The following is a 24,778-nucleotide window of genomic DNA, read 5'->3' as shown; positions in this document are numbered from 1 at the left end:
GCATTCGCCTTTCATGTATTTCTTCAAGAGAACGCACTAACACCCGACTGTGTGGATTTAAAACGAGCGCCGAGCGCGCAGGCATCATGGGTGACAGCATGCAAGTGATCGATCGCTGCAGAGAACCAGCCAAGGCCAAGTGACGTCACGACCGAATGTTCCATTCGGTTTGATGCAGTATATCGCAAACGGAATGTCAGATCGTGATTTGAAGAATGTCACCTTGTAGGCCTGGATAACAAATACTACTGCCCAAAATTTCTTGAAAATTGGCGGAAGGATGGCCGAGTTATAAATTTTCAAAGCAGCTCATATTTCCAGTCTGGCTGTCCGATCTTGAGCACTATAAGGAGCTTGCCAGCCCCGTAGTAGACACTGTGTGATTTCGTCGTGTACCAGCTGCCACGCCGTGCGGGCCAGCTGAGATAGTACAGTCCGTTTCTCTGTCCGGTTAAGGACCGGTGATAGAAAATGTGCGATACAAGTGTCGAACATATTCTCATCGGACTAACTTCGCGGGCAAGCAGAAAACATATTCACTTATAATATCGATCTGTCGAGCTGATTAACATTATTTTCGTCTTGTGAATTTTGTATTGCAGAGACTATACTGTAATGGCTAGATATTTCTGAAACTGTGCTTAAAGGACTTGAGGTGTAAAGACTGTGCTTTAGTGAAACATTGTTTCCTCTTCAAGAGACTGTGGTAAGTTATTTCGTGAAACTGTGCCCTAGTAAAAGTACATTTCTTTTCAAAGGACAGTGTTAATTTGTGTCATAAAGGACAGTGCCAACCGTTCTTTTCAAAGACTGTGTCAATTCACTTCGGGAAAAACTATGTCGACATTTCTTTTCATAAGACTGTGCCAACGTTTATTTTCAAAGACTGTGTTAATTCACTTTGTGGAACTGTGCTAACATTTTCTTTCATGAGACTGTGCCGACATTTCTTTTCAAAGACTGTTGATTCGCTTCAGAAATACTGTGCCTTTATTTCATTTCAAGGGACTATGTTAATTCCCCTCGTGAAAGACTGTGTCTACATTTATTGCCGAGAAGTTGTGTTAAGCTACTTGTAAAACTGTGCCTCAGTGGAGAATTTATTTCTGAGAAACTATGTGATTTTTTAAATTAAGACAGTGTCTTAATGGAACTTGGTTCTTTTTCACGAGACTACATGTTAAGAGTCATAAACTGTTTCTTTACTGTCTTCATAGAAACTTTAATATATTTACGCGTGCGTGCGTGTGTGCGCGCGCTAGATCACTGCATTTGCTTCTCTGTACTCATTACAAACAGTACGTAAGACTGTGTCCATAGGACTCAAATTTTTCTTCTTCACACTGAGATTAAGTGAAGTTGTATACAGTTGAATCTCAGAAAGTTCCAGATTGTTTTTAATTGCCTATCACTTCGAGTTCGCCAGTGACTATTTCATGAACAGTGTTAATTTCTATTATTTTCACAGAACTGTGATTTTGAATCCATTTTTTTTTTCCAAAAGTAATGTGCGTCCAACACCATTTACAGTGGAACTTGTTCAGTTAATAAATTGTCTCTCGCCACAACTTGCAGTGCAGTAGAGAAGTGTCGGATCAGATTCTATTGACATTCTGTGCGAACCTCTTACATTTCTCTACTCCCTTCATGGGACTTCAGTGGAATACAAAGCTAATAAACTATTCCACGCCGCTGCACTGTCACCAGACGACCGCCCCACGTTCGAGCCTCCTTTAACATTGAGGGTTAACAACCGTCCTGGGATGACATGGTACGTTGGTGGGAAGTGAGGAGTTCGATGACGTGGGACGACGCTGACGCCGAGGGACGACGCCGACGCCTTCTCCACATCTTTGAGGACATTCAAACCGTTCATCTGTAAAGGTGATATAATTTCTATGTTTTCTTGAATAAACTGCAAGTTCCACTTTAAAAATGAACTCATTGCACTACCCTTCTCTCTTATACTCTCTGGGCATGAACCGTACACGCCCTAGCGTCAATCCATGCTCTCCACTAAGCTAAAGTACGGGCGTTTCTGTTTCAATATCACATACTGGTTTTTCTAGCTGCAACGATGATATACCAACACAGTCAGAATAAAGGAAAAGAAAATGAAATGGCAGCTGCGAGTAATGAACTTCTTTCAGGATATTAGGCTACATTAGCACAGTAAATGGTCTGTTCCTATTTCTTGTGGGATCATATTTTACAGTATTTTTCTCGCTTGGCACAGGCCAGAGCAAAATGTAGCTTCGACAATAGCCTCAATCTCATTACGGCTGGGACAGTATGGAAGCTGTTCAGGTATGTGTGGTACTGAGTAATGTCATTCAGAGCACAATGAGTGCATCTGGATGTTAAGAAAGGTACTACTTATACGGCCAGTAGCGCTGTAATGGTTTCTGGCCCAGTGAGGAAAGAAACTGCACACCACCTCACTCCTTATCGTGCCTTGCCCAGCACATCATGGCACCACAACCAGTAACCCTGTAATCTTTGGTGTTGCTTGTTGAGCCTCAAGGGAGAAGGCTTAGCTGACAGGCACAGTAAAAAGCAATCTAACGGCAGCAGTGACAGACTGCAAACTCCATGGTTTCTTCCACAACATTGATTAAAACTACAGTGACAATACAAACCAATAACACTTGTTCAAAATGTGTGTCAGTGTGTACAGGGGAATCTTATGCTCTGTAGTGTTTTGTGATGAAGGAAGATACAACCTTCATGGAAGTGATTGTCTATGCGAGTAACACAGAACTGAGGAGCAACATGTTGTGTAGTTTGTCAACAACACACAGGCCCAATTCTTTGATTCATGGTATTGGGTGTCGTATGTCTCAATGCTCACTCACGTTTGGTATTTGTAAAAGCAGCACTAAAAAATACCACATACAGTAGATCTTTCTATTCCTCTGCACAACATTCCTCTTAACCCCTTCAGTGGCAAGTTCTGGCAGGAAAGAGAGTTTTTTTCGAAGGAAATTATTTATTTTCAGGAATCAATGAATAAGTAACAATTATTAAGGGAACACATTCATATATTACTCAAGGTTAATAAAAACTTACTTTACACTCTATTTACACGTTTTTTTACAGTAGGCCTGTGATATGGTTCCATAAAATATTGGTGTCTTGAGAATACTGTCCTGTGAGCAATACACTATTATTTCAGGCTTTTGTATTATTCCCAAGAACACTAACGCAACTGGCAAATTTCGTAAGAGTTTGTTTCTTTCCAAAACTGTGCCCTTGCATGCAGAGATTTATTTATTTACTTTTAGCATAGGGCCTACAAATTTTTTTCGTTCACTATCAAATTTACAATTTCATCCGTATAGAAATAGTTGAGAACAGTCAATCGCACTCACCTCTGGTATTAATCCAAACCCTCACACGAGAATTTTCCGTAAATAGAATTATACTAGATAGCACATTATCCGCAGGCTTACACTTTTTCCACACGTATGTATATTCAACATCTCCTACCATCACCTTAGCTTCTGACGTAATATCTTCTTCACTTTCACTATAAATAATAAGAAAGTAATTATCCGAAGAATCATTATCACTACTATCAGAAATACTAATGTCACTTAGAGATTCATCTTTGATGTAATTCCTTATTTGGTCTTCAGACAAACATCTTTTTCGTTTCGCGCTCGCCATTTCTGTTTACCTCGTCAGCTGGCCAGAGATTGTATATGCAAAGTAGAGATGATAAGGCATATTTTAGACCAGAGACATCATGAATACAGCTGGAAACCCTCCCGCCATCTGTTGAGAATGCTGGAAAACATTTTCCAAAGAGATTACAGTACCCGAGAAATTACTGGGCGATCGCGAAATGAACGAAAATTTCTCGAGTGGTGACGTTATGAGCAAGCGTGTGCAACCCGAGAATTTCTCAGGCGTGCCACTGAAGAGGTTAAAATATCACAGTCAACCAATACTGCTCGCAGAAGTTGTGAAACTATATAGAAGCATTGATCTCACTGAACATACACTACAAAAAAGTTGAATTGGCTAGGCCTATTATATACACTAGTATACAGTAGGTGGTTCTTCCTCAAACTCTCTCAAACCGGGCGAGTTGGCTGTGCAGTCAGGGGCATGCGGCTGTGAGCTTGCATCCGGGAGATAGTGGGTTCGAATCCCACTGTCGGCAGCCCTAAAGATTGTTTTCCATGGTTTCCCATTTTCACACCAGGCAAATACTGGGGCTGTACCTTAATTAAGGCCATGGCCGCTTCCTTCCAACTCATAGGCCTTTCTTATCCCATCATCGCCTAAGACCTATATGTATCGGTGCGACGTAAAACAACAAGCAAAAAAAAGAACTCTCTCAAGTTTCTCATCCACTTAATTTGGAGAGTATGGAGAGTAATGCAACAGAAAGGATTTGGAAAACATAATAGAATATGGGCAAGCAAAATAAAAAAATTGTTGCAGCAGTGTCGAGACACATGTGGGAAGGAGAGAGTTGTTTCTGAATGAAACTGGATTACGACAACTGTTATTGGTTTCAGACAAAATTGTGGAAGAGAGAAAGGTAAAATACAGGGACAGAGAACTGAAGGTAATGCAGTCTGCAGATGATACTGTGGTGTTGGAGGGCAAACAAAAGAAAGTACAAGGGCAACGCAACATGTTGAGCAATATTATTATTGAAAATTATGGAATGAAAATCAGCATGGAAAAGAGTAAGACCATGGTGTTGACTTGAGGAAAAAGAGAAGGGAATGGCAACTTTTTTTAAATAAAGGGACAAAACCTTGAAATTGTGGACAGCTTCCAAGTACTTGGGAAGTGAACTAATGCAGTATGCAGGGCTGGACATGGAGATCAGTAGGAGGATTCCACAGAGAAATGCATTCTACCAATGTGTGAGAAATGTGGTGTGGAGGAAGGAAGTACCAATATTGTGTAAAGAGATTATGTGTAAGATGTACCCTCAAGAACTTTAGTATCTCTTGGCCAGAAATATTCATTTCAGTCACACGTAACACATGCACACATCTGAAGAGTGAAGGGGAAGTGGAGAGAGTGAAGTACGAGATATCTAGCATGAACGAAACACGCGGAGGGGAAGGTAATTGCTCCTCGCCTGCCCGTACATCCCCCTTGCTTGACAATGATGAGAGAGGTGAATGAGGGAGGTCCTTGAAGGCAACAGATGTACTGTGTATATCAACTCATTGAGGGTCAAATTCTCCAGTCAAATCCTCAGGGTTGGTCATTCTTGTGTGCGAAGGCTGGGTGAAATGATAGCGGTCTGGACCATGACTTCATTATCATCGCGTTCAACACCACTGTAAGAAAGATTGACCCATATTTTCGTCAATATTGACCTTATTAAAATAACTACTTTAATACTCACCCAGGCACCGTCAAAAGAAGAATTAATATACTTTGCACTAAAATATACACGGATATCAAATTTGAACACAAGAAATTAAGATGAAAGAAGTTTACAGTTTCATATAAAGATTTAGGGCCTACCCTTTTACTGAAATATTATACCATTCGTTTTTCTCAATATAATTATTGGAAATGGGATAGAAATTAAACAGGATAAAATAACTTATACAAATACAAAACAGAAACAGTGCTTAGATTTAAAAGATGTGTAAATGAAGATTATTATTCACAATACAAAAAGTAATAATGGTAGGTAATAACTAAAATAAGATATTCTCATAAAATTGCAGTAAAATATCTTAAAAGAAACAAAGAAGTGCATTTTGTAAGAAAAATGTAAATAAATAAAATGAACACTTCCTGCACACAAAAATAATTGTATTTGTATAATCTTAAACAGTGCACTAGTTTTCCATAAAAATAATTTTCTAGGAATTCAAATGATTGGAAAAAACTAATTAGGGGAAAAACAGAAAGAATGGTTCTTCATTACCTTGTTAACAGCAAGGGTGTTTGGAAAACCATTCGTATGGAGTTATTGTCAGCACTGATAAAAAAATTACCGTATTTCCCGGCATAGTCGTCGCCACCGCGTAATCGTCGCATCCTTTATTTTCAATACAAAAAGTGGACTTTAAACATTTAATCACATAATCGTCGCACGTCCAAATTTTGTTCACGAATCTGGTTAAAAGGTAAATGGAACTGCAATGTAAGTTGCACATGAATGCACAATTTAAATACGTATATGGTTTATGGGCAATTTGGCAACACAGTCACATTTGCGAGATGTTGCACAACGTATAAATAAATAATACCGGTACATGTACGACGCATGGCTTACCGGTAGGCTATCGGCAGTTTCACAACGTGGTCGCGAGACAGTGTACAATTTATTCACCACCTACATATTATGAGTTCTCATTTGAAATACATAAGGCTGTAAGTTATCGCTTATCGGCAACGTCGCCAGGAAATACTGGTACCAACACACACTTGTCTTCTGGTAGACAAGAGGTCTGATAGAATTCTGCGTTATTACAACCACCCGCCCCCCGGCGCAACAGTCGCGAAGGACCTTGGCCTAGCAAGCGACCGGTGCTCAGCCTGAAGGCCTGCAGATTACGAGGTCAGCACGACGAATCCTCACGTTCGTTATTCTTAGCTCTCTAGACTGGGGCCGCCATCTCACAGTCAGATAGCTCCTCAATTGTAACCACGTAGGTTGAGTGGACCTCGAACCAGCCCTCAGATGTAGGTAAAATTCCCTGACCTGGCCGTAAATTGAACCCTGGGCCTCCGTGTGAGAGGCAGACACGCTACCCCTACACCATGGGGCCAGTTCCTGCGTTATTGCGCATGAAGTGAAATCCAAGACGATAACGCAGATTTCCACAGAATTATTCAGCTCACAGTCAGCCGAATTATTTACGATGTCTGAGTTGTCATCGCTAGATTCTTATCTTACTACTACGTCATACGTGTCTGGGCATGGGATGAAAACTTTTACCCAAGCAGTCAAGATAATTATTACCTAATGGTATTAAAGTTTTATTTCATAAACTTGTCAGTAATGTAATGTAAAATCATCAATAACTGGGAAGAAATATTAACCTAATTACCATATGTTCCAAAGAAATTGAAAAAATGAATGTTTGTTACTGATGTCTTGGAACACGGTCAACTACAGTAGATCTACACCGCGCTAGCTAGAGCGATGTATGAAGATGTCCGTGCTCTGGTTTGCGAGCTTTGCGCAAGCGCACTAGTGTGTCGCAACCAACGAGCTCAACTGATAACAAATTGCTGCATGCTTCCTTGCTGCCTAACAGTATTGGCTGCTCTGGAGTGGACAGATCACAGATGCATTTATTTGTTTGTGACTGACGTGATTACTGTAGACATGTGTGCGTGAGAATTTAAGTTTTTAATTTGTGTTTGGGGTGTTTGTAGAAATAATTTGTTTTAATAGTGAACAATTACGGAAAGTCATTTATATTGCAAAACAATGTGTGAAGCATTTATAAGCGATTATGGGTAAATAAGAAACTATTCTGCGGGCTTCAAGCTAAGCGTAATTGCCTTCGCTGAACAGCACGGGAACAGAGCTGCAGAAAGAAAATTTTCAGCGAGTGAAAAGTTGGTGCGTGGCAGGCGGAAATTAAAAAAAAAACAAGCTAAAAGCGCAAACCCTTCTAGATGCACGTTTAGAGGTCCTAAAACAAGGAAGTTTCCTATAATTGATGAAAAAGTGTTTATGTACGTCAATGAAATACGTAGCAATGGCTGCAGTGTATCATATGAAATGTTACAAATTAAGGGACGGGAGGTAGCGTGCAAACACAACATAACTCAGTTTAAGGCGAGCCTTCCAATGGCACACACATGGGATGCTATGGATTAAGGGGTTCATGCGATGATCTGTCAGTGCGAAGGAGAACAACACTAAGCCAAAAGTTGCCTGCTGATTACACGGACAAGATTGTAAATTTTCACCGATTTGTCATACGTTTGCGCAAGGATACTTCGTACTTGCTTCCTCAAATCGGTAATGGCTATCAGACTCCAATCCTTTTTGATTTGCCTCGCAACAGCACTATTGCGCTAAAAGCATTACGGAGTGTATTAATGAAAACCATCGGCAGTGAGAAGTTGTGATGCACGGCAATGCTAGCCATTACAGCTGACGGAAGAAAGTTGCCGCCTTACATCATTTTCAGGAGGAAAACGATGACTAAGAACATACAGTTTCCCCGTGGAATTCATGTACGAGTGCAACCAAAGGGTTGGATGGACGTAGAACTCGTGCTGGACTGGGTTAAAACTGTGTGGGATAGAAGACCCGGTGCACTACTAAAAAAACCAGCTCTGCTTGTTTTAGATAGTTTCCAAGGTCACCTCGTGAACGAAGTGAAGCAACTTCTCAGTAAAAATAAGACACGACAGATAGTCATTCCTGGTGGCCTAACATCTGCTTTGCAGCCACTAGATGCATGTATTAATAAACCCTTTAAAGACCACTTACGTCGATTTTACAACGAGTGGATGATGAGCGGCGATCAGCAATTGGCGCCTGCTGGAAATATCAGGCGTTCACCCTTGGACGTGTTATGCTCGTGGGTGATGATCTTATACCACCTGAACTAGTCTCCAAGAGCTTCAAAAAGACTGGGATTTCGAATGCACTAGACGGATCCGAAGATGACGCAGTGTGGCAGAGAGACGAAGAATCTGATACTGGTATTAACAGCGGCAAGGACGGCACATCAGATAGCGACACAGAAGATTTGGAATAAATTGTGTACCGGTAAGTCCGTATTTCCCAACAAAGTGATAATTTTTTTGCAAGTGTAATATTTTAACTTTAATACTCAAATTCATGACAATTTACTTAATACGTTCATTTTTATTTTCAGGTTGGAAAAATGTTTGCCAAATTGTTGCAAATAATTATGAATTTTGTTTTAGACTATTTTAATTATTTTGATGTATACACGTGAGTATTACATGCATCTTAAATTTGTATCAAATACAATTTCGTTGTAAATAAATTTTTTGAGTAATACAAATACTGGTATAAAAAATTCTTCGTATAATGGTCGCACCTTACTATTTTTTCAAAAATTTTGGTATAAAAAGTGTGATGATTATGCCGGGAAATACGGTAAATGCTACACGTATTGGAGTGGGAATACATCATGCACATTTTTTTTTCACAAGTAAATTACGGTTAATTGTTTTCCTTGATTAGGAGAAGCCAGTATTGCCAGAATATTTATCCACAGAATCATCATAATCAGTTCCCAAGAAAATGGTGTTGGGAGTGACCTCTGAGTGCGTAATGGGACAAGCCACACCTCCTGGATGACAAACACATGTGGCGTTGCCTTGGTTACTTCTCCTTCATCCTCAGTAGGCCAAAATCACCACCCAAACGTTACCCGTTTCCTTTTCCACCAGGAATTCTTGTAATCGCGATTGTACTACTACCTGATACTGACATATGCAGCAGAGACCTGGACAATGACAAAAAGGCATAAGAATAAAATCTAGGTCAGTAAAATTAAATTTTTAAGAAGTATGGTAGGAGAGATGAGAAGGCCAGAGTAAGAAATGAGGAACAAAATCAGAGGGGAAAGGCTTTACGACAGAATGGAGAGGGATAAACTTACATGGTTTGGACATGTTAAGAGGATGGAAGAGGGAAAGATGCTGAAGCAGATGATGGAGACCTAGATAGGAGGAGGGAGGGCAAGAGGGAGACCAACATGAAGCTGGTTGAAAATGATGAATGGTATAATTAGAAGAAACCTAGATTGGAACACAATTAAGGAAGAACAATGGTGGTTGGAAAGACGAATATAGAAAGGTGCCATAAACATTCCAATCCAACGGGAGCTGGGTGACGAAAATGGATGATGATATGCTTGCTGTCATTGCTGCAATAGGAAGCTGATGTACTGCTTCAGAAGAATAACATCCACTCATATGCTCCCTGTACTACTGCTGCAGTATGCTCTGAAACAAGTTTGCTAACTTTCCTCAATTCTCTCTCTCTCTCTCTCTCTCTCTCTCATCCCCCCCCCCAACTCCTTCCAATGGCACACACATGGGATGCTATGGACTGATAGATGACAAGTTCCGCCAGAACACCCAGAAATCTGTCAAAATGAAGTGAACAGGTGCAAGAACCATGAGCCAATGTATGCTGTACACCACTTCTATGATTGTCTGCAGCATGCAAGAGTACAGACAAGTGTTGGTTCCCAAGAAGGATACACAGTATATTGATATGATGTGGGAATACTTTTAGTTTACCATGTATATTGGAACGTTGGTTATTCAAACTAACTGGGACCAGATACAGTTTGGATATTCGACTATTCTGATAACTGAGCCTAGAAGCCAACAAATGCATAAAATTTAAAGGTTTGAAAAATTGCAATTTTTTTCAATTTCACTGAATTTCACTAAATACAATTAAATGAACTATGGATTATCTTAACTCATGACCTTGCACCTGAATGTTTTTTTTATAGTCACTAAGCACTGTTATCACACTAGTACTGTGTGCTTCCACCCCTGGTGAAGACAGAATCCATGCGCTGCAGCATGCTACCCAGAAGGGTCTAAATAATTTCCTGTGTGATGCACATCCACTCCTTCAATAGTGCTGGTTCATTTCATTAACGGTGCCAATTTTTGTGTCTGACATTTTATCCAAGCATATTCTACAAGTGTACAATGGGACTGATGAATGCTATGCGCTGTCCAGGTCAGGATTTGTATCACAACATTGCAGAGAGATTCTGACACACAAGTGATATGGGGGCAAATATCGTCATGCATCAGCATGAAGTTTTTGACAACGAATGGAACAAAGAAGATTACATGCTCTGTTATCACCTCCTCAATGTATCTGTGTGCTTCCAGAGCTTCTCCATCACTGATAAGCTCAGTTTATGCCTCAAACTGGTATCACCCCAAACCATGATGGAACCAACTACAAACGGCATCCTCTCAGAGATATTATAGGGAGAATATCACTCCCCAGTCCATCTCCATATTCTCTCTACCACCAGGAGACCAGTGACATTGTGATTAATCTGTGAAGAGCATCACTGACCAGTGGTCCACACTCGTTTCAGTACAGTATTGATGAGCAAATTAAGCAAGGGAGTAAGCAGCACACCAGTAGCAGATCATCTTTGCCTCAAACTGGCTTCTGGAAGTTTTTGTCCTACACTCCCCCCACCTGCCCACTTATAGTGATGTTTCTTACTGCCTTGAGGCAATTTCCAGCCAGGAATGTGGCAATCTCACAAGACGTGGAAGGACCAGGAACCTGTCATACCTGGCAGTTGTAGACTTCTCATGGCCTGGTTCACGTTTCTGATTGGTATCAAGTTCAAGGAATCATCTCAGTATGCTTGAAACTTCCAAATGATGCATCAATCACATTAGTGGTGAAACAAATGCTTCGTCCAATCTCAATTTAATACAATACCTCTTACTGTGACTTCTCAACTAGGAAGCATCTTACCTCAAAAAATGAGAAGGAAAAACTGAAAAGATTTTGTTCCTTGTGACAAAAATGATACTACATATAGAAAAACCGATAAAAGCTTCTGCTCTTATATTGCAAAAGCTTTTAAAACTTAAAAGTTTTCTTGCCCACAGGTGCAATAAAAATAGCATCTACCACTTAAAGCCAAAAAGCAGCTTGTAGAATGGCATTTATAATTTCTTATCTATAAAATTACAGTTGAATAAAGTTTCTTAACTCACAAAACCTCCCTAAATGGAAGCTGCCTCAATATATTGGTATTTGTTCCAGATTAAGCTTTTAAAGAGATCTTTTTGTCAACCAGTGTAAATAAAAGATAAAGTAAGCAATGCTTGAAATGGTATATCTAAAAAAATTAGCTTACTTAGAAGTTTCTGGAAGACCAGCGCTAAGTTCCAAAAATACAGACAAGTAATTGCCTCTAACTACACCATTTCCATCTGGATACACTTTCAGTCTCCAGCAAAGCCCATTTACATGAAGGGGAGCTGAGTAAACTGGTTCAACTTTGTGCTGAAGTTGAGTAAAATTGAGCATCACAAATGTACTGCTGTCATATCCAGGAACAATTTCACTAAAACAAAAAAAAGACAAACATACAATGAGAAATACACTAACATCATATATTCATTCTGACATGCCGAGAAATATATCTACAACTAAAACAATCAGCAAACAATCTCCCATTAGATATTTTGCCAATCATAATTGAAAACAACCACATGAATTCTACACAGCAGTAGGAATTGACTGGTAGTGAGTAAACTCGTCTGGACAAGAAAATCTTCAAGTTAACAGCAATTAACACAGTAAATTACATCACCTCAGCAAATTGGGATATTTGAAGTTTTTTGAGTTTAAACATCCTGAAAACACACACACACACACACACACCCTACCCCCTCCTTTTATAACAAACAGAGCTGAAAGATTTACTGTTTTTCTGAACAAATCTACAACCTTCTATGGACGAAAACTCTAGTACTCTGTCTTTGAGCAACAACTTATATTTTATGCCTGCACTAGTACTCCTGAAGGCATTACAATAGTGCTGACAACTTTAAGTTCGTAGATACAAGTTTTGTTATTCTTGTATGTTTCACCTCTGGTGTTGTGTTTCATCTTTGGTGTTGTGAGCTCTGGTAAAAATAGCGCGAGTGTTTAGTTTTGTAAAGTACATGCAAATATTCTCTTTCTGTAGTCTTGTATCAAGATACTATTATTATTGAAAGAAAGTGTGCTGTAATAATTGATAGCTTGTATCCGAGGGAATAAATATGGATAAACCTAAATCAACCTTATCTAAGAGACTGAAGGCTAAACTCATGATAAAGAGATTATGATTTATTTACTTAAGTCAGAATGCTGTAAGGCAATGTTACAACATTATAAACTGAAAATTGAAAAATAAAATGTCTCAGATTAGATGATCTTCACCCTGAAATGGGCCATTTTCATAGCACTATCTTGCACAATGCAAGAGAATGGACGCAGTTCACAGGTATGCAAGTTGTAACATTGTCTGTCTCTCCTCACACTCACAGAGATCTTAAATTGTAGGTATCCTTCATTTACGTAAATTCACTCTGCATCTCCCCACACCACTCCGAAGTCAGTTGAGTGATCATCAGATTTCCCAGTTGGTGTCCTGACCTGCAGGAAGGCTTTCGTTGGATTCCATCCACTCTGGTGGTATAGTGAATTGCAATAGCTGCATCCTGGCTACCTCAGGCTTTGCAGTGAACACTGTGGTTGTCTGCAGGAAGCTTTTCCTGGCTCAGATACTCTGCACAACCACATTAGCTCTGTGTTATTCCACTGCTTAGTATGCTAGCCCTGTACGGTATCATTCAGCTCATGCAAAACATGTGGTTATTGCTCTCAATGATTCGTGCAGAATAATTTGCGGCTGCCTGAAATGTACACCTGTCTATAAACTATAGTCCCTGGTAGGCATAGCCCCTCCTGTGGTATGATGTGATGTCGTAGCACAATCTGAACCAACGAAGGCAGTAGAAGATCAACAAAGAGATGGGCATCAGCTATTACCGTACAAGATTCTCTACTGAAGAAATCAGGGACCTAAGTTCACAAAATGTTATTGAAAGCCGATTGTTCTAATCAGGAAAGTGTCGCACAAAGTTCTTCACTTACAACCAACAATCCTCATCACATGACAGAAACTACACCCATGAAACATCGACTCGGGGAAAAGTTGCATTGTGAAAAAGACACAAGTGAATAATTTTCAATGAATTGCAAGTACAGTATATACTGATAAATGAGCAATCATTGAAAAATCTCCTTGTGATGTGTTATGCTCTGAATGTAACAGCAAGTGTGTAGAAATATAAACTAAAGATCACTACAGATTTTTAACTAGAGTTATCATGAAAAGTGTCTTTTGTGGATTTGTTGTGTTTCAGATGCTTTCCGGTTCTAGAGACCAAACTTTAGGCAAATATCATATACATCATTCCACGTAATCAAAAAGATTGTATCAACTTTTGGAAAATTCAGTAGAACATGCAGCCTTGGAGAATTTCAGTCTTGGAATGGGAATTTATGTTATAAGTAAAGCAACATACTATGCTCAACTGGATAGCATTGCATCTGATAAGGAGTCTATTACATAAGTGATTTTAGGGAATGCAAGACATCATGTGAAGCAGGCACACATTGATTAAAATAAAGACCTACCCTTGGAACAACGCGTTGATATTTCTGTAACGTATGACAGCACGTGTCACAAATTAAGATTTATGAGTAACTTCGGTGTTGCATGTGTAACTTAGACAGTATTCTCACTGGTTTAGTTGTAGGTTATGAAGTACTATCTAAGTATTGCCAAAAATGTGCTTCAGCAAGAAAATATTTAGGCACTCAGAGTCCATGTTCAAGTTTTGGTTTGAAGGCCATGCATGCTAGCAAGTGAAGAACTGTGAAGGGTCTTCCCCTGCGATGATGGTACAAGACTCAGACACTCTGGAGGAGGTCTGAACATACTGGGTTCCGATACATGACTGTACTTTCAGACAGACTATAAAACATACCGGCACCATCAGAAGCTGAATGTTTATGGTGATGCTAAACCTATCCTCAAGGAAGAGTGCACAATCACTTGGCTAACAGATTGGGCTCAGGTCTGTGAAATCTGGTAAAAGAGTGGAAAGGCAAGAATGTGACCCCTGGTTAAGGACAATAGGCAGCCTGAAGGACACTATTGTGAAACTGACACAATACTACCAAGCAGTACACCAAGCGAGTTGGCTGTGCAGTTAGGATCGTGTAGCTATGAGCATTCCTGAAGATGGTTTCCCATGGTTTCTCCATTTTCACACCAGTCAAGTGCTGGGGCTGTACTTTAAATAAGCCCTTTCCCATCCTTGCATCGCCAAAAATACACAAGATGTAAACAAAATTAAATCTGCCATGTTTGCTACACTTTACCATTGTACTAGCACCGATAATAACCCACAACATAAGAAGTGTCCACCTGGGGTGTCGTCATGGTGCTTTTATAACAGAGTAACTGCCAAAGAAAAGCTACCTGAAATGCACAAGTCAGCAATTCAAAATCAACTGAATATGGATGTGTTATTGAAACTTGTGCCTGTGTTCAGGAGACTGGCATCAGAATCCTTTTTAGCAAGATTCAGTGCTGCAAAGACAAAATGTTAACAAAAATCTTCAAAGTGTTATATGGTCTATATGCCCAAAAGAAATGTTTGTTTCTAAGAAGAAACATGAAATGGCTGTGTCAAAAGCAATTTCACTGGTCAATCAAGGACAATATAGTACAGAAGTTGCCAAAACTCCACATGAGAGCTCGATGAGCAAAGTGAAGAGACCCCTGAGTAAACAGAGGTATCATTGTCAAGTGCAACAAATTATCCGCTGGTCTTTGGAGAAGGAGAGGAGGCATGCCTCCAGCATTGCCAATATTCGTGCAGAAGATGCTAAGAAAAAAAGGATGGGAAAACATATGGTTCTGGTGACTGAGGTAATGGATCAGGAGGAAAATGTGACCTGTGCGTCATCAAGAGAGGACAGCGGAATTTTATTTTGGGTTCTATGTATCTTTCTTTTGCATTCCGGAAAGCTAATCAATTGTGTGTAATACTTAAAACTGGACTCTGAAGGAGAATATATTGAAAGTTACTGTTTTTAATTATTTTAACTGACAGGTATGAAGAATATTTATATTCAAAGAGATCTGGGTATTTAAATTTCCTGTTTCATATTGTATATTGTTCTGCAAATTTTATTAAGAGATGTTCATTTTGATACATAACTTGTGAGGCAGGGTGTGCCATGTGTAAGTGGCCCTTTCCTGTTGTTTTGTAATATCCGCTAATATGCGGGTTCAGCAGAAAAGATTGTTCTAGAAGCTCCTCGTAATTGGCCAAAATGTCAGTGTTTCTTACTGGCCAAAACATTAGCATTTTTCATTAATGAATGTGGTAATCTAGAGTATTGTTAATGGCTATTTGTAATCACACGATTTCCAGTTTTGGGCTCCTCGTTTGAGCGATACATTTTGTCCGGGTCTTTTCCATCTGACCGACCTAGCGAGCGCATGCGCTCGGGGTCTGTCCTCCTCTGGGGACTCCAGCCTCTTATGGTAAGCGCTATGTTATTGCCTTTTAACGAATTTAAATTCGTTCTTGTGTTTCGGCCTTTTCTCATTTAATGTCACTTTCCGTGGTAATGTAAAATTTTATTTTGTGTATCAGAGTTTTCCTCTAGATTCCCACATTCAGCAAATTTAAATTTTTGAATGACTGTACCTCGACGGACAGCCATATCAGCATCTTAGTTTTCAGAGGCAATTCTCTTTTCAGACTTAGCATTCTGTAATGTAAGGTAAATGTAACTTTTTCTCTTGAATAGCAATATTGTATGTCGTATTAAAATTTTGACTTCATCTGAGATTGCCTCCCGTCATTCAGTGCCAATTCTATGTTGGAGTTAATTTCCTATTGTCTGAAGAGCTTGATTAAATTACGGGTTTTGTTTTGTGTGTTAACTGTCAGCTACTCTGCCATTTATTTGTTTTAAATTGTATCTTTTTATTTGGTTAATAATTAATAGTTTGAGGGTGATTATCGAGAACCTTTTCTTCCCCATAATGTCATACTTTCCCATGGACCTTAATAGGGCTCCTTTCACCTTCCATTTCCTTTCCGTAGTTGTCGTTTGTTAAACCTGTAAGTTATGTTTACCTCATGTATGGTTTGATTTTGCGTATTTGGTAAGTTAACCGTTTCATATCCTAGCCTAGATGTGAAGTCGTTGATTGATACTTTTCTAATTCATTTTATTATTATTATTATTATTATTATTATTATTATTATTATCATCATTATTATTATGTGTAGACGCGCTCTCGAACAAGGTGCTACAGAAAACATCAGAATTCTTTTTTCAATTTTGCCAAAAATTGGAATTTTAAATATTAAATTCTATTTTTTTTCCTCATAATATTCTGCCAAATGCAACAAACATTCTATGGTATATGTATCACAGTTATAAGCTCACCAAACAAAAAATTAGTCACCCTACAGTGCACACACAGATGGATCATTAAGCCTGTACAGGTGGTGCAGCGAACGAGTCCCGTGGTCAACCTCACATGCACTGCCTCTACGTAAGCATAAGGCAGTAGCGATCAGTGAGACAACGATGCTTCAAGCGGACAGTGTACGTCAACCGGGGTAGATGCACGGATGTGACAGAGTGGCAAAAAGGGGCAATTTTTCACGGTGCAGGAAGTTGCTGGATTTGTTGGCGCTTTGCAGCCAACTGTTCAACGTGTCTACAAGCAGTGGTGTACTACACGTGGCGATGAGACACGACAGAATTGTGGACGGAAAAGATCCTGACCGAGAGGGACCAGAGATACGTTTCGCAGCTTGTGAATCAAATCACTTCCAAACATGACAGGAATTGCTGCAGTCAGTGAATGAAGGTCCATCCCAACCTGTTAGCGAGGGAACATTGCGACTGGAACTGAATGCAATGAACACTTGGAGTCTGTCACATCGCAAGAGGCCATTACTAATACAGGCACATAAAGCTACGCGTCTTCAATGGGCTAGTAGCTGACATGAGCTGACTGGCGGAACGTAATGTGGTCTGACGAATCACATTTTTGCCTGTTTTCCAATAACACACAGCGAGTGCACCAAAGGCCAAATGAAGCATTTAGTCTTGAATGTATGCAAGGTCAAGTTCCAGTCGGAGGTGGGTCTGTGATATTTTGGGGGTGTTTTTCATATCATGGATTGGGCCCGCTCACTGATGTGACCACTAACATGAACCAGCACGTTTATTTAAACATTCTGGATGATCAGGTCAAATCTGCATGATGAGTATGCTACTGATACCCCGATTTTTAAAGTTAATCAGGCTGGATGCATATGTGACTGGTTTTATGAACACTCCCTCACCCTATTACATCTCAATTCACCCGCAAAATCACCTGCTTAAAACACCAACATCAGTATCCCCACAATTTGCTGGAACTGCGCAATCAGATCCTCAGCAATTGACTTAACCTGGATGCGACGTACCTGCACAACCTTGTGGACTCGCTTCTTAACAATCCAGGCAGTCATCAAGTCCAGAGGCGGAGTTACACTGTATTAAATGATGCTTGTAATGATATCTCCAGGGGTGACTAATTTTTTGTCCAGTGAGCTTATTAGGGAAGCTGTGTATGGAATTTTTGATTGCAGGGTTTTTCCAGGTAGAAGGGTAAATTCCAAATTTTAGTACAAGAAAATTACACAAATGTTAGTAAAATGTAAATTATGTACACAAAAATTAATACACAGCATTTTTTGAGGAAGTATTATCTCTAATTCCGAATTCTCATTAACATTTCAATTAAACTTACAGAATAGAATTGAATTTTTAATGCCTTTTTTAAACTGTTAATAATATAGCTAATCAATTTTTGGGATTCCTTCTTTTATTTGGGTGGAATTTTCACAATTTTTTGTGAAAATCCATGCATTAGGTAAAAAAGATCTGTTTTTCTCCAGACTGTCGCCTCTATTTCCTGAGATATTTGGAAGTTTGTGAAAAATGTGATCATCGTGAATATGTTGTTGTTGTTGTTGTTGCTGTCACTCATCAGGTAAAAGTATACATAAAACATGAAAGATCGGGAATTATATTTTGTACAATTACCATGATTTATAATTTTTCAATTTATGTATGTATGTATGTATGTATGTATGTTCAGTCCTCAGCCTGAAAGCTGGTTGGATCTTCAACAGCTCGACCATTAGCTGTCATACATGGCCTAAGCATCACTGAAGAAGCGTACTAGGGAAATAAGGAGTGAGGTAGTATCCCCGTTGCTTTCCTCACTGAGCTAGAAGTTGCTATTACATAACCAGCCTGTCAGGCCCACTGAAATGCACGCACCAACTGACCCTATGGGCAAAATTTTCACACCATTCATATCAGGGACTGGCTGTATAAGGAATGGCATTACTAGCTCATACCTCAGTCACTTTCATTTTGTCAAAGCCAAGGATAGGACTGAGACAAACCAATGAAAGTAAAAAAAATTCCTCTAGACCATGCCAGAAGACACAGTGCACTGTAAACTCTAGGTCTCATCACGAAAAGCACAGTTTTTCGATACCGCTGGTATTATCAGAGGAATTAAACATTTCTTGGTTTGATACCCTCAATATTGTTCTGCCACTGTATACTAATAAAATAATTATAATAAAAAGCCTACAGCATTATCCCAATATCCCTGAATTCAAATACTGCATATCAAGAAATTATCTCGACCAGTTTTCCTGTGATGATGCAAAAGTCCAGACAGACAGTCAGGAAGGCAGGCAGGCAGACAAAACTGAAAAACCTATTTTCGACCACTGTATACCTAATCTGAGAATATGAAGTACGAGATCAAAATCTGAAGTGTACAGACGAAATTATAAATTTTTTTACATAAATAAGTAAGTATATACCTACCGAGAACCAAAGTTTAATTCACTCTCTCCCATATCCTTTTCCAGATTTTGCCATTTCTACCTAAGCAATTCTTACATACTTGAGAGTATAAGTCGTGGTGATTGTTATCTCAATGTAAAAGGTAAATTGTTAGTCATTTACCTATTCAAATTATTCAATACTTTTTATCAAATACATGTATTCTGTAAGGTAATTCCTTCAAGTACTTTTTTCACAACTAAATGTAAAAAAAAATTTTTAATTTTTTTTTTTCAAATTGGCTTTATGTCGCACCAATACAGATAGGTCTTACGGCGACGATGTGACAGGGAGGGGTTAGGAGTGGGAAAGAAGCGACCGTGGCCTTAACTAAGGTAAAGCCCCAGCATTTGCCTGGTGAGAAAATGGGAAACCACGGAAAACCATCTTCAGGGCTGCCGACAGTGGGGTTCAAACCCACTATCTCCCGAATACTGGATAATGACCGCACTTAAGCAACTGCAGCTATCGAGCTCGGTAATAAAAGTAAAACAAAAGGTAATATTACATCATTTCTGGCACTGTCACGCTTAAAGATCTACCATTTGACAGTGGTTCAAGGATGCGAGATGTTCCCCTTGATCAAAGGACACAATTCTCCTCATGTTCAACATTAGTTTAAATTATAGAAGAACTGAAAGAAGCAAACGAAATAAATATACGAAGAATAATACGGAGGAAAGCTACCACCTCAGGATTGTTTAAACATCCATTCCTATAGAGATATTGCCGAGATGTAGTATGAATTACAACATATTCATCATCCACACCAATATAGCAGAGTTCAAATGTAGATTATCACACCCTTGGACATTCATTTCATCTCTAACCAAGCAAACTCCATTATTATCCAGTCCCAAGATCAGAATTCTAAAGAAGGAAGGTTGGCTAATTTGGCTATCAGCGCTTAAAAAATACTACAGAATATTGGCAATAAAACTTTATACCAAAAGGTAACAAGAAAATACCAAGCCCAAACAAGGAACATCAGGTTGATCAGCAATGCCTGAGCAGTAAGTTGGCAGCCCCATCACGGCAATAAGAAGCAGCAGACTAATTACCCACTCTTCTTAGATGAACTGATTAAAGAAACTGACAGGGCAAGCCACAGAAAAAAGTTTTTAGAAAATAATTTACTATTTGTAATACTTACTAAATGCCTGATAGAAGGTTAAGAAAATATATACCGGGTGGTCTACCAGCCCCTTGCGATCCAGTTTTATGCATCCCTTCACTTTTACTACAATTCTGAAAGACATCGATCCCTCTCCCTAAACCGGGGGTAATATAATGAGATGTCTCTTTACAGGCTAGAAGACAGCAGGAATAGTGAACGCCACTATTAATTCATTATGGCTACCTTGAATGAACCCGTAAAACGAGTATAGATACGCAGAACACATACTTTAAAACAGGAGGTGGACGTACAGACCAGGAGCACGATACTGTATATGCAACAATACATACGGTCTTTTACAGGATCAGATAAACATATCAGTCCTTGGAAGCTAGCAAGTATGCAATCTTATCACATCCCAGGCAACTGGCTGTTAAAAAAAAAAAAATTCTTACGTGGGATTCGAACCTCCGACCTCGAGCACTGTCCACTGCCACATATTTCCCCGCCTGCTTGCCATGTGAGCTACCGCGACACTTGAGCTACGGCGCCCACTTCCCACCCTATACAGTACTGTGCTCCCGGTCTGTGCATCCACCTCCTGTTTTGAAGTATGTCATCTGCGTATCTGTACTCGTTTTACGGGTTCATTTGAGGTACCCATAATGAATTAATAGTGGCATTCATGATTCCTGCTGTTTTCTAGGACGTAAACACACATCTCGTTATATTACCCCGGTTTAGGGAGAGGAACCGATGTCTTTCTGAATTGTAATAAATGTGAAGGGATGCATAAAACTGTATCGCAAGGGGCTGGGGGTGGACCACCCGGTACATTATGTTTATGCTTGGTAAAAATTCTGTGAAGCAAGATATTACCCTAATTACACACAGTCCCATTAAGAATCTCCCCTTCAACAGGCTGGGGACCACCAGTGTATTGCATAATCTTAGCAGCCTGAGCACACAGAGGGCCACAACTCAGAATATCCCCGAGATGACAACTCCTATTCCACATCAATTAGTATACAGACCCACGGGACCACTCAATAGGCCACTAAGCCGTTGCCCATGGTTCACGAACTAGGACACAACTGCAGTAAACCACACAATGAGCATGCTCAGAACATTTTAAGTATGCCTTGGACCAACAGGAGTAACTGAGTCCCACTTCCATTTGACAGATGAGGGACTCCTTGGAAACAACTTAGCAAACAAAGTGGAATTTGAAGGGGAGCAATCAATATTAATCGAGCTTATGAAAGAAAGAAAATAGAACTGGCTGAGTCAGCCAAGAGGAGGAGTCTGGATGTGTTACGAGCCAATGAGAGAGAGAGAGAGAGAGAGAGAGAGAGAGATTATAAAGTGTTCTTAACAGGTGTTAGAAAGGGACGGGTATGACTGTTCATCAGTTGGAAGAATTAGGACATGAACTGTCTCAGTCTATTCGCCATAAGAGTGTGCTAGATCCAATTTCCTAGTAAGTTCCTTCAATTTCTCCTTACTTCCACAGCCATTTCTAACTCTATTTCTTTCCAACCTGCACCTCCTTCTCAGTCTCTTTGCTTCTCTGTTATAATATAGTGAATCTTTATCATTCCTTACCACCTTTAAAGGTACAAACCTATTTTCACATTCCGCAACACTTGCTTTAAACCCATCCCAGAGTCTGTTTACATTTTTACTTACCGTTTTCCACCAAGCATAGTTACTTATTAAAAACTCCCTCATGCCTGTTTTATCAGCCATATGGTAATGCCTAATAGTCCTAATTTTAAAATCTTCCTTCCTTTCACATTTATTTTTAATTACCACAAAAACAGCTTCGTGATCAATAATACCATCTATTATTTCGGTTTCTCTAGAGCTCATCTGGTTTTACCAGCACCACATCCAGAATATTCTTCCCTCTAGTTGGTTCCATCACTTTCTGAATAAGATGCCCTCACCATATTAACTTATTTGCCATTTGTTGGTCATGCTTCCTGTTGTTCGCATTACCTTCCCAATTGACATTTGGTAAATTGAGATCACCCGCTACAATCACGTTCCTTTCCTTATTGTTTCCCGCATAGCTGATTATCTTATCAAATAATTCTGAATCAGCATCTGCGCTACCTTTTCCTGGTCTGTACACTCCAAAGACATCAAGTTGCCTATCATCTTTAGAGATTAGCCTTACCCCTAGAATTTCGTGTTTGTCACCTTTAACTTTTTCGTAGCTTGCAAATTCTTCTTTCACCAGAATTAATACTCCCCCTCCTACCATTCCTATCCTATCTCTACGATACACCCTCCAGTTACATGTAATAAATATCATTTTTGGTCCGTATTGATGATATTAGATTGAAATAATAACATTAAGTTATTTATTAGACCACCTAATCAATACAAAATCGTCTTGGATGATTTACATAAATTTGTTAGCTAATAGTGGGACATGTTTCGCCTTCTCTGAAGGCATCATCAGCCATAGTCTTAACCTTAAATTAAAAATAAGCGTCTAAATATCATGTGAATTTTAAAAATCTTGAAGAGATTTGAAGTAAAATAACATTAAAAATAACAATGATGGTTTGAAAATACAATGTGATGAGATACAATAGTGGAAGTATTATCAAAATTAACATTAGAAGGCTGCTAAAATAAGTACAATGGATAAAACAACAGATTGTTATACAACAAGTAGTAAGATTACATAAAAGTAAAGTTGATAGTCATGGCGGTTATAATTAGACGATGGCGAAAAATCTTATATAATCAAAGTAAAGAGGAGAGAATAAAAGTCAAAGTTAGTTGAGAGATCCAAAGTTCATCATGATCTTGAAGATAAAAGACGAAAGTCAGATACATATGGTGAAGTTGTAGAATACGTTGAGGATATGAAGTTGGTGAATAGAAGTTGAAGAACAGTTTCAAATAGGATCACTATGGACCATCTCAAAATTTGAAGTGATGTTCAAATGTTGTAAATTGTGAGTTTGTAGATATTCTAGTTGAAAAAGCATATAAAAGTGGAATCTGTAAATGGAAGCAAGAAACGTAGAGATAATTGTGTGAAAAGATATTTGAAAAATATTGAAGTAGAATAGTATGCACTTACCATTTGACGGTGACAAAGATAGCTTGTAATATTATGAGTTAGAAGAATTTGCAACCGTAGACTTCTTGCTACGTGTGTTATAACTGAAGTTTTGTGCTGGAGGGGGATCTGTTTGCGTTGACGTAACTATTGGAGGGGGGCTGCTATTGGTGGGAGGGAAGGAAGAGAGTGTATTACTGCGCATGTTGTAACGGTGTAAGGCTATTGGAGGGAGCGATGTTCCGGTGGGTGTGGCTATGGGTTTATTGGTTGTATTTGAATTAGAGGTTCTAGCGGCGGGGGGAAGGGAGGGGGGTATATTAGCTGTAGGGGAGGTGGGAACTCTAATTGATGTGAGGTTGAAGATTTTTAAGAATTTGTTGGTGAGGGAAGTTGATTCTCGTAATAAAATAAGAATCTGTTCATACAAGGGGCTTTTTTTATCAATAGTGTCATTTAGATTTTTATCTTTATTAAAATGTTGGTCGAGGAAAATAAATAAGTTTTCATATTCTGTCATGAGTTTGCTTTTATTGACTCTTTTTAGGATATGGAGGTCTTGTTCTATTGTGGTGAATTTATGCCCGGTGTCGCTCATATGGTTGGCCATTGCGGAGAATTTGTTGTGTCTTTGGGCATTGTAATGCTCGGCATATCTGGTAGAGAAGCTGCGGCCAGTTTGGCCAACATAAGAAAAATTACATGTAGAGCATTTCAATCTGTATATTCCTGATCCAGAGTAACTATTGTCTGTGATGTTGATAGAGTTGTGATTGAAGAATAAATTACGATTAGTGTTTTTTGTTGTGTAGGCTATTTTTATTTCGTGCTTCATTAATGAATTGGTTATCGGGTAAATGCTATGGTTAGTGAACGTGAATTTAGCGTATTTTGGTTTGACGGGTTTTAATGGGGTTAAATTGGTAGCTAGTTTCAGTTTGGTTTTATTGATGATTTTATCAATCATACTCGTGTTAAATCCATTGAATTTAGCTATTTCCTTGATGAATAGTAATTCTTTCTTTAAATTAGTAGAGGACATAGGGATCTTTAATGCTCTATATATTAAACT

At 39.1% G+C, this 24,778-nt stretch overlaps 1 protein-coding gene across 4 annotated transcripts in view; it reads right to left on the bottom strand.

Annotated features, from left to right (window-relative positions):
* LOC136863292 (uncharacterized) overlaps window positions 1–24,778 on the bottom strand; it is a 731,410-nt gene that overhangs the window by 557,696 nt on the left and 148,936 nt on the right. For all 4 annotated transcript variants that reach the window (XR_011017857.1, XR_011017858.1, XM_067139677.2 and 1 more), the window contains exon 5: window positions 11,853–12,062. Coding sequence is in view for 2 of the 4 variants with exons in the window: in XM_067139677.2 (XP_066995778.2) it covers window positions 11,853–12,062 (210 nt within the window). In the remaining 2 variants the exon portion in view is untranslated. The remainder of the gene's footprint in view (window positions 1–11,852; window positions 12,063–24,778) is intronic.

This window comes from Anabrus simplex, chromosome 2 (assembly GCF_040414725.1).
Source record: "Anabrus simplex isolate iqAnaSimp1 chromosome 2, ASM4041472v1, whole genome shotgun sequence".
In the NCBI taxonomy this organism is placed as follows: Eukaryota; Metazoa; Arthropoda; class Insecta; order Orthoptera; family Tettigoniidae; genus Anabrus; species Anabrus simplex.
Note: the sequence above shows the minus strand (reverse complement) of the source record. Positions and strands in the feature narration are given on the sequence as shown.